General features: G+C 65.5%; 3 protein-coding genes across 3 annotated transcripts in view; all 3 read right to left on the reverse strand.

Annotated features, from left to right (window-relative positions):
- Window positions 1–2,137, reverse strand: part of EMIHUDRAFT_462903 (hypothetical protein) — a gene marked incomplete at its 5' end in the record, with an annotated part of 2,932 nt that extends 795 nt beyond the window's left edge. Inside the window, 7 exons of the mRNA XM_005782390.1 lie at window positions 172–201; window positions 295–348; window positions 735–785; window positions 1,021–1,060; window positions 1,462–1,539; window positions 1,640–1,815; window positions 1,889–2,137. Of these exons, the coding sequence (XP_005782447.1) occupies window positions 172–201; window positions 295–348; window positions 735–785; window positions 1,021–1,060; window positions 1,462–1,539; window positions 1,640–1,815; window positions 1,889–2,137 (678 nt within the window). The remainder of the gene's footprint in view (window positions 1–171; window positions 202–294; window positions 349–734; window positions 786–1,020; window positions 1,061–1,461; window positions 1,540–1,639; window positions 1,816–1,888) is intronic.
- A 522-nt stretch (window positions 2,138–2,659) lies between these two features.
- EMIHUDRAFT_352995 (hypothetical protein) lies at window positions 2,660–3,086 on the reverse strand. The gene has a single exon (XM_005782391.1). The coding sequence runs from the start codon at window positions 2,919–2,921 to the stop codon at window positions 2,757–2,759; it is 165 nt and encodes a 54-aa protein (XP_005782448.1). The 5' UTR covers window positions 2,922–3,086; the 3' UTR covers window positions 2,660–2,756.
- Window positions 3,087–6,819: 3,733 nt separating this feature from the next.
- The window catches only part of EMIHUDRAFT_426762 (3-methyl-2-oxobutanoate dehydrogenase), a 2,858-nt gene continuing 1,419 nt past the window's right edge, over window positions 6,820–8,258 (reverse strand). Inside the window, exons 2-4 of the mRNA XM_005782392.1 lie at window positions 7,606–8,052; window positions 7,360–7,443; window positions 6,820–7,034 (exon numbers count right to left, since the gene is read on the reverse strand). Coding sequence (XP_005782449.1) covers window positions 6,924–7,034; window positions 7,360–7,443; window positions 7,606–8,052 — 642 coding nt within the window. The 3' untranslated portion in view covers window positions 6,820–6,923. The remainder of the gene's footprint in view (window positions 7,035–7,359; window positions 7,444–7,605; window positions 8,053–8,258) is intronic.

Genomic DNA, 8,258 nt, shown 5'->3' on the forward strand with positions numbered 1-8,258 from the left:
CCCTCGGGGGGATTTTTTCTTTCGCTGGCCCCAGATCCACGGCAGCAGGATTCCGTTGAGTTTCCGCCTTAATTTGTTTGGGAAAAGGTTGGGTCCCGCGAGGAGGGAGACAGGGAGGGCGAGAGAGGGAGGCCGACAGAGGGAGGCCGAGGAGAGGAGGAGGGCCCGAGGCGCCTGCGCAGCGGCCGCTAGTCGCTGCTCCTGCAGGGTGGAGGGGGGGGGGGGGCGTCGAGATCTCGCCCGAGGTGGCCGGAGATGGCCCGAGATGCCCCGAGAGACCGCCCGCCGCCGCTCCTGCAGGATGAGGGCCGACAGCGTCGAGATCTCGCCCGCGTCGACGACCCCGGCCTGACAGCAGCAGCACCCCGTGTGCCGAGAGAGGACGCGGAGGTGTAGCCGAGAGATCGCCGAGATGTAGCCCTCTCGCCCCCCCCTCTCGCCGCGGGGGAAGAAATGCCTCCCGCAGCTACGCAAGCCTCCCCCCTCGCCAGCCAGGGAGCGCCCCCCCTCCCCCCCCCTCCCCCCCCGTTCCTCCCTCCCTCCCTCCCTGGAACGACATCGCCACAACGGAAGAGCACAGGAGAGTGCTGGTTCCACTGGTCCTCCGGGGCACGCTCTCGACAGCGGCCCGCCTGCGCCCCCGCGGCGGCACCCTCGGGGAGATATGGGGAGATATGGGGAGATATGGGGAGATATGGGGAGATATGGGGAGATATGGGGAGAGAGCAGCCCGCCTGCGCCCCCGCGGCGGCACCCTCGGCCGCCTCGAACTTGCCCGTCTGCAGCTCGCCTACTCGTCGTGCAGGTGGGGCCTTACCCGAGATTGCCCGAGATTGCCCGAGATTGCACGAGATCACGCCTACTCGTGCAGGTGGGGCGGCTGACTGCACTGGAAGCGACTCGCATGGTCGAGAGGGGGGGCGCTAGCTCGCCCTCGGGCTTGAGGCGGCCATCTCTCGGCCATCTCTCGGCCATCTCTCGGCCGTATCTCGGCCATCTCTCGGCCGTATCTCGCTATATCTCGCCCTTGGGCATGGCGAACTTGAGCATCAGCACGCGCCTGTTGGTCGGACAGTGTCAGTGAGTCAGTCGGTGCGTTCCTAGCACGGACGACGGTCAGTGAGTCAGTCAGCCAGTGGGGCACACGTCCTATAGCACGGAGGACGGGGCACGCGCGCGCGCGCGCGGAACACACGGGTCATTGCACACGAGGCGGGGTGTGCGTTCTCAGGGATAGGCAGCACCACAGACAGAAGGTCAGTGGTGGGTTCCGAGAAGGTTCCGAGAAGTGACGGCTGCTTGATCTCGGCTCCCTCTCTCGGCTCGCTCTCCCGGCGCTCGCTGTCTCAGTTCTCCCTCTCCCTCCCTGAGGCGGGGGTGCGCTCGAGGTGCGGTAGAGCATTGCCACATCTCCCCATATCTCCCCCATATCTCCTCATCTCTCCCCGGGGGTGCGCTCGCGTCATGCGGTAGAGCATCGCGAGGGAGAAGAAGATGCAAAAGGAGAGGACGGCAGCTTGCCACCAGAGGAAGACGAGCCTGCACGCCGGAGATGTGGGGGAGAGGTGGGGGAGATGTGGGGGACAGGTGGGGGAGAGGTGGGGGAGAGGTGGGGAGAGATGGCGCGGCTGCGCGCCACACAAAAAAGGCGGCCGCAAAGTGCGTCGCTATCAGCCCGAGCATGAACGTGTAAAAGGAGAGGCGATACTCGTCGACCATGCCGTCGACGGCGGTGTGCATCGAGCCGTCGGGCCCGCGCAGCGCGAGGCCGGGCGACAGCATCGACAGCAGCGTCGTCGTCACCACCGTCACCAGCTGCAGGCCGAGCGCCGAGACGGTCGACACGAGGAAGAGCACGCGCAGCACCTGGAAGAGGTAAGAGAGCGACGCGGTGCGCAGGAGGGCTCGCGGGCCGGCGGCCGCATGGGTAGAACGAGTGCGGCGGCGGCGGCGCGTGCGCCTCGGGCTGGTCTGGCAGCGGCTGCATCATGCCCGCAAACGCGAAGCCCGCCAGCATCGCAGCCTGCGTGCCGATGTTTTGGCAGTTGTTGGTGTAGAAGTTGAGCTCCTTCTCACGAATCTCGAGCAGCTCGACCTTGAGATTGGTCTCGAGGGCGCGCTTGTCCGCATAAAGCATGGTCGACGACTTTCGTTCAGCGCGAGAGTGTCCAGTGAGCCAGGGCAAAGAATTCGTGCGAGCTGGAGCACTATCGGAGAGAGACTGCGAACAAGCTGGAGGCAGGTCGCTAGACTGAGAGGAGACCGCCAGTGGATGTGGGAGTCCACCGCGCACCGCGCTGCGAGTCTGTCGTGTCCCTTGTCACGAGCAGGAGAGCCCCACCTGTCCCCCGGATCGTCCTTCCAAAATCCTGCTCGTGCAGGTGTGGACCCTGTCCTCGTCCCATCCCTCGTTTGGCGTGTCTGTTTTCTTTCTTTCAGAGAGACTGCGAAGAGAGATAGGAAGAGGCAGACTCCCTAGGGTGGGCGACGGCTAGCGCACCACACACCTCTCCTTAAAATCCCTGTGTGGTGGCGGCGTGCCGTCCTCCCATCCCTCCCTTGGGTTGTCTGTTTTGTTTGTTTCTTTCTTTAAAAGTGATTACATCTTTGGGATTGTGTCGCAATCCCTCGTTGCGTTGGGATTTTTCTTTCTTTCTTTGTGTCGCCAGAAGAAAGCGACGGCTCTTCAGCTCTCTACCCAGTACATGTCATGTAGTACAGGTGAGCACATCCGCGCAGCACCCGAGCGCCGAGGCCTACACGGAGCGTGACAGCCGGCGCCACTCCGCCTCCCAGTACGCGGCAGCGGAGTACGGCCGTTCAAACTCGGCGCCGTCGGGCGGGTGGAGCCAGTAGTTGAGCGCGGCGTGCTCGCCATACGAGGTGACCTCGTGGAACCAGCCGCACGGCAGGTAGAGCATCTCCCCCGCGCGCACCTGTCAGGAAGTGTCTAGGAAGTGTCTACCGCACGGAATGTAGAGCATCTCTCCCGCGCACCTCGCACACGAGCTCGCTCGCGCCGCGCAGCAGCGCGCGCCTCGCAGCCTCGCCGTCCGGCAGGGCGGGCACGTCGCAGAAGCTCGGCGGCGGAGCGCCCCCCTCCTCGCCGCCCTCCTCGCCGCCCTCCTCGCCGCCCTCCTCGCCGACCCCCTCTGCGCCGCGCCCGCCCCGTCGCCTCCCCCGTCGCCGCCGCCCGCGCCCGCGCCCGCCGCCGCACGCGTCCGCTCGAGCCTCCGCGTCGAGCAGCAGCTCCGCGCACCGCTCGGCCGCGCAGTCGAGCGCCTCCTCCGCCGCCACGACGGCAGCCTTCTTCGTGGCCACGCCCCTCCCGCCGCCCGCCGCCCGCCGCGCCTCCGACTCTGCCGCCTCTAGCGCCACCTCCGCCCGCCGCCGCGCCCGCCTCGCCCGCCGCAGTCTCCACCGCAGCACGTCGTGGGCGGTGCGCCCGTCGGCGGCGGTTGGATCGCCGGCGTAGTTGATCCGTCCGTTTGGGTGTACTCTGCGCACGCGGCCGTGTGTGCGCATGCGCGGCGCGTCGGACGGCGCATAGAGGCGCAGCCGCTTCCGCCCGCGCAGCAGGCAGTAGAGGTTGTCGTGGTGGTCGTGGTGCAAGCCTATCCTCGGTGTGATCGACGGGTGGATGGCCAGAGGTCCGGTCTTCACACACACACACGTCGTGCTGGCCGCGGCGCGGGCCTACGAGCAGGACCGCTACGAGCAGGACTGGTGGAGGAGTGTGCATGGTCAGTGTGGACTGGCGTTCACGCTGGCAAAGGCGCAGGCCTGAGGTTGTCCCTTCGCGCAGGTCGGTGCGACCGTACCACAAGTTGAGGCTCTGTGGGCACAGCGACCCCGCCAGCCGCGGACGGAGAGGAAGCTTCTCTCGCAGCGCGCTGAGTGGCGGCGCGAGCAGAGCCTCGCCGCCGCCAGAGAGGAGAGGCAGCTCCTGCGTTGTGAGGTACAGGCGGGTCTCGCCGCCCTCGATGCGGTCGACGAGCTCGCCAAAGCGCATCGCAACCTTGCACCCGCGCCCGAACGCGCGACCCTCCGGGCAGCGCCGCTCCTCGACCTGGACCGGCTCGTCTGCCGCCGCGGCGCGGAGCTGCTCGACCAGGTCCGCACGACCAGCGAGCTCGGGCGGCAGCCCGCGCACGAGCACCGGCGTGCGCGTGCGGACGAACCGGGCGAAGAAAGTTGCGGGCGTCAGCGAGCCGATGTTGACCGATCTCACGCGGGCGCTTCCGCCTGCGGGCGCGTGGCCGGCGTACGCGATGACCGGTGGCCTGCGCCGGCGAGCTTGGCGCGCGCGTCGCCACCAGAGCGAGAAGGGAAGCCGGCGGAGAGCGACGCAGGCTGGAGCGACGCGTGGCGCCATGTCTCGTGCTGAAGCCGGCGCTTCTCTTCTGTTGTAGATCGCGCGCTGCGTCGCACCCGGGAAAGGAAATCTGTAAATAATTTCATGCGTCCTGCCACTAGTGCGTTTGGCGTGTCCGTTTTATTTATTTATTATGGATGCTCGTTCGTGCTTGAGCACTTGAGCACTGGATAGGGTCGATTCCGCATGGTACGGGACCCCTCGCGCTGAGCGATCCTAGCGCGCGTGCAGCGTGCTTTGTTTGGCAGCTCCCTCCCGGCGTAGGAGGTTCATAACTTCGGCGGTGTCGCCTCTCGAAATGCCCCCCGGGGTGCCCTGAGGCTGTCCCCAGCTCGTGGGCTGCCGAAAGCTGCCTGGGCCAATCCTTCAAGGGATCAAAGGCTTGAGTGAGCGCTGAACCCTGACTGTGCGTGTGTGAGGGAGTGGGTAACTTGAGGACTGAGGAGGTGTCTGATTGTGGCAGTTCTAGTCTAGCGTGCGTGCAGCGGTGGCTCCCGGAGCGTAAGCGCTCTGAGCCACGGCCTGTGGCCGGCTTGGTTCCGGCACGGGGCCGCAGCGCTGTCAGGTGTCAGCCTACACGTCTCTGGACTGCGTGCTCTCTGCTGCCCTCGGGGACCGGTGTGATGAGCAGATGTGTCTCATCTTGCCCTATTACTATCTTTCAACAGTATATCGAACGGTTTTGTCGAAATCTCCGCCCTCCGCGCGCATACACTCTGCATGTGCATGTCATGTGTCACGGCTTCCTACTCGCTACTGCCGGCTCGACCCCACGATAGCTTCCGAAAGCTGACTTTGCGGCACCATCATCGGACGACATCGACGAGTTGGGTCGCTTTCGCGGTAGCCAGATGACCTCTCATACTAGGATCATCGGCCATGGCCGCAGGGAGCGCGGGAGAGGGCGCTGGGAGCAACACGGAGCTCCGTTGGACGTTTTCATCTTAAGGTTCCCCGGGCCACTTTCGGGGGGCAAACCCTGCCCGGCCCCTAGAACCCCAGGTAAGGCCCAGGTGTGGCCTAGGGCATCAGAAGGGACCAAGAGGAGTCCAGTCTGAGCCATAGAGCCCATGTCTTTGCCCCCGAAGGTCGCGTTCAAATGCCCGGAACGGCCGTCTCAGTGGTGTCCGGCCGGCGCGATCTCATCACCGAGCTGTGACGCTCAGGGAAGCCTGATGAGGTGCTGGTTTCTTTGCCCAGGCCTGGCCTACGACCCATGCTGGATCAGCTGATTAAGGTTTGGGGAGAATCCTATAGTAGGATCTTCAGATATTTTGACGGATGACCAAAATCACCCCTTTTGCCCATTTTCGGCAGCCGACTGCTACACGTCCGACGCCGGTAAAGGCTAAAAAGCCTCGTAGAACTGGTTGGGTAGTAGTCTAAGTTCTGAGCCTGGATGGAGGCCTAACGGGTCTAAGTGTGGCTAGCCACGCTGGAGTGCTTGCGCGGTCTAAGTAAAGATCAGCGGGAGCGTGTTACATCGGCTAAGTCGGCCGTGGACGGCCTGGGGCCAAGAGGCTCCCACCGTGATCAACGTACAACGATACGGCGCCGCCCCCAAATTTTCTTCATGGCGGCGGGCGATCGATCCTCCTCATGCTGCAATACACGCTCAGCAATCGCGCCTCATCATCCTCCTCTTCCGATTCTCGTTGCTGCTTCTTGAGCGCAATCTTCGGCGACTTCTAGCCAAACAGTCAAGCACCGCCACTCTTGAAGCAGAACACATCGCAACCGCATCGTCCGCACTGCCATCGGCATGCCGCGGTGCCGCGCCCGCCGCTTCGCCGCAGCGGCAGCACATGGTACGTTGCGCGTACTTGAGCAGGCGTTGCGCGCCGCAACGGTAGGAAGGCGATATGGCGTCGTGCGCGGCATACGTTGGTCGGGACGCGTCCAGGTATTTTTCGGGTAAACCTGGACTTTTGCAGGTATACCCGGGTTTTACCCGGAGTTGGCCTTATGTCGTCTAAGTTCATGGCCCCCGACCATACTAAGTACAGCGTCTAAGTCTGAGCCCGGCTCCGTGCGGGGGCCTAACCCTAAGTTGAGCGCTCGCTCGCTGCAGAGGCCTAAGTGTAGAGCGACCCTCTAGCCCTACTACCCAACCATTCTCGTAGAGCGTCTCTCTAGAGGTATAAAGCCCCGCGTAGACGACTAACCCGTGGCCGTAGAGTCAGACTCGAGTTGTCGAGCTGTGTCGAGACTGCTTGCTGGATGCTGCGCCTGTGCGGAATCTTGCGGAGGGGAGCCGGTTACGGCGATCATTCGCCGCCTTTACACTAACACATGCACGTTTCACATAAAAAAAGATGTGCGCCGTGTCGCGGATCGCGAGAACGCGGCGCAACCAGTACGCTGGGGGAGAGCCACTCACGCCCGGGCCGCCGGCGTCGCACCGCCGACACGGTAAATGGTGCGCAAACTTTTGGCGCGGCCGCAGCCAGACCAGGGGCCCGCCACCGGACTACCCAGACGCGGCCTCCGGCCCTGCGCGCCGCGCCGGCGGCCTCCCACGGACTCCCACGGAGACGGGGACCTGGGCTCAGAGGGTGAGGAGCATGGTCGCGGGCTTCTCGAGGTAGCCGATCCAGGCGTTGGAGAAGCGGGCCATCATCGCCCCGTCGACGACGCGGTGGTCGGCCGACCAGCTCACCTAGGGGAGGACGAGGCACAGGTCTCGACGAGTGGGGTGGGACCGTCGCCACCCCGTCTGTCGCGGGTGACGCGGCGTCGTAGTAGTGGGGCGAGGGCGGGAAATTGCACCGCTCGCGTCTCCACGTCCCAGGAGCCCTCCTCTGGCGTCCTCTAGAGGAGGAGAGGGCGAGACGAGGAGAAGCAGAGAGGAGGAGAGGGAGAGGGAGAGGGAGAGGGAGAGGGAGAGGGAGAGGGAGAGCAGCCGGCCTGCATGATGCTGAGAGAGGGAGAGGAGAAGCAGAGAGGGAGAGGAGAAGCTGAGAGGGAGGGAGAGAGCAGCCGGCCTGCATGATGCTCTGCCGCACGAGCGCGCCCGCCTCGTCGTACCGCGGGACCGGGCGCGTCTTTCCGAGGCCGGCGATGGCGATCTGAAAGGGTTGGTGGTGGTAGTGGTGGTGGTGGGGGGGGGGGGGGGCAGGTGGAGGCGGGAAGCGGTGGGAGCCGGCGAGGTCTCTCGGCGGTCTCTCGGCGGTCTCTCGGCGGTCTCTCGGCGGTCTCTCGGCGGTCTCTCGGCGGTCTCTCGGCGGCACCTCGGGCAGGTTGATGACGGGGCCGGTGTAGGTGCCGCCGAGGTTGCCGATGTTGGAGAGGGTGAAGGTGCCCCCCTTCAGGTCGGGGATCGAGAGCTTGCCCGCCGCCGCATCCGCCTGCAGCCGGGACAGCTCCTGCGCAACCTGCAGCAGCGTGAGCGAGCCGACGTCCTTGATGTTTGGCACGAGCAGACCGTGCGGCGTGTCCATCGCGACGCCGATGTTGTGCGACCCCTTGACGAGCAGCTCCGACCCCGCCTCCGAGATGGAGGCGTTGAGCTCGGGAAACTCGGCGAGGGCCAGGGAGGTGGCCTTGACAATGAGCGGCATCAGCGTGAACTTGCCGAGCCCCTTGTCGAGGGCGACCTGCTTGAGCTGCTGCCGCACCTCCATCAGGGCGTCCATCCGCACCTCGTCGCAAAAGTTGAAGTGCGGCACGGCGTTCGCCTGCGGCGAGGGGGTGCGAGCGGGCCGGCGGTGGGGCGGGCGGTGGGGCAGGCGGCGCGCGCTCGTCGCGCGTCCTTGTTGTGCGCGTGTCTGTCTGTGTGTCTGCCTGTGTGCGTCTCGGAGGGCAGCGGGGGAAGGGAGGGAGGGGCGGGCGGGGGGAGGGGGGGGGGGGGGGTCGGATCAGGTCCCTCCACGGGCCCAGGGAG

This window comes from Emiliania huxleyi (assembly GCF_000372725.1).
Source record: "Emiliania huxleyi CCMP1516 chromosome Unknown EMIHUscaffold_19, whole genome shotgun sequence".
NCBI lineage: Eukaryota > Haptophyta > Isochrysidales > Noelaerhabdaceae > Emiliania > Emiliania huxleyi.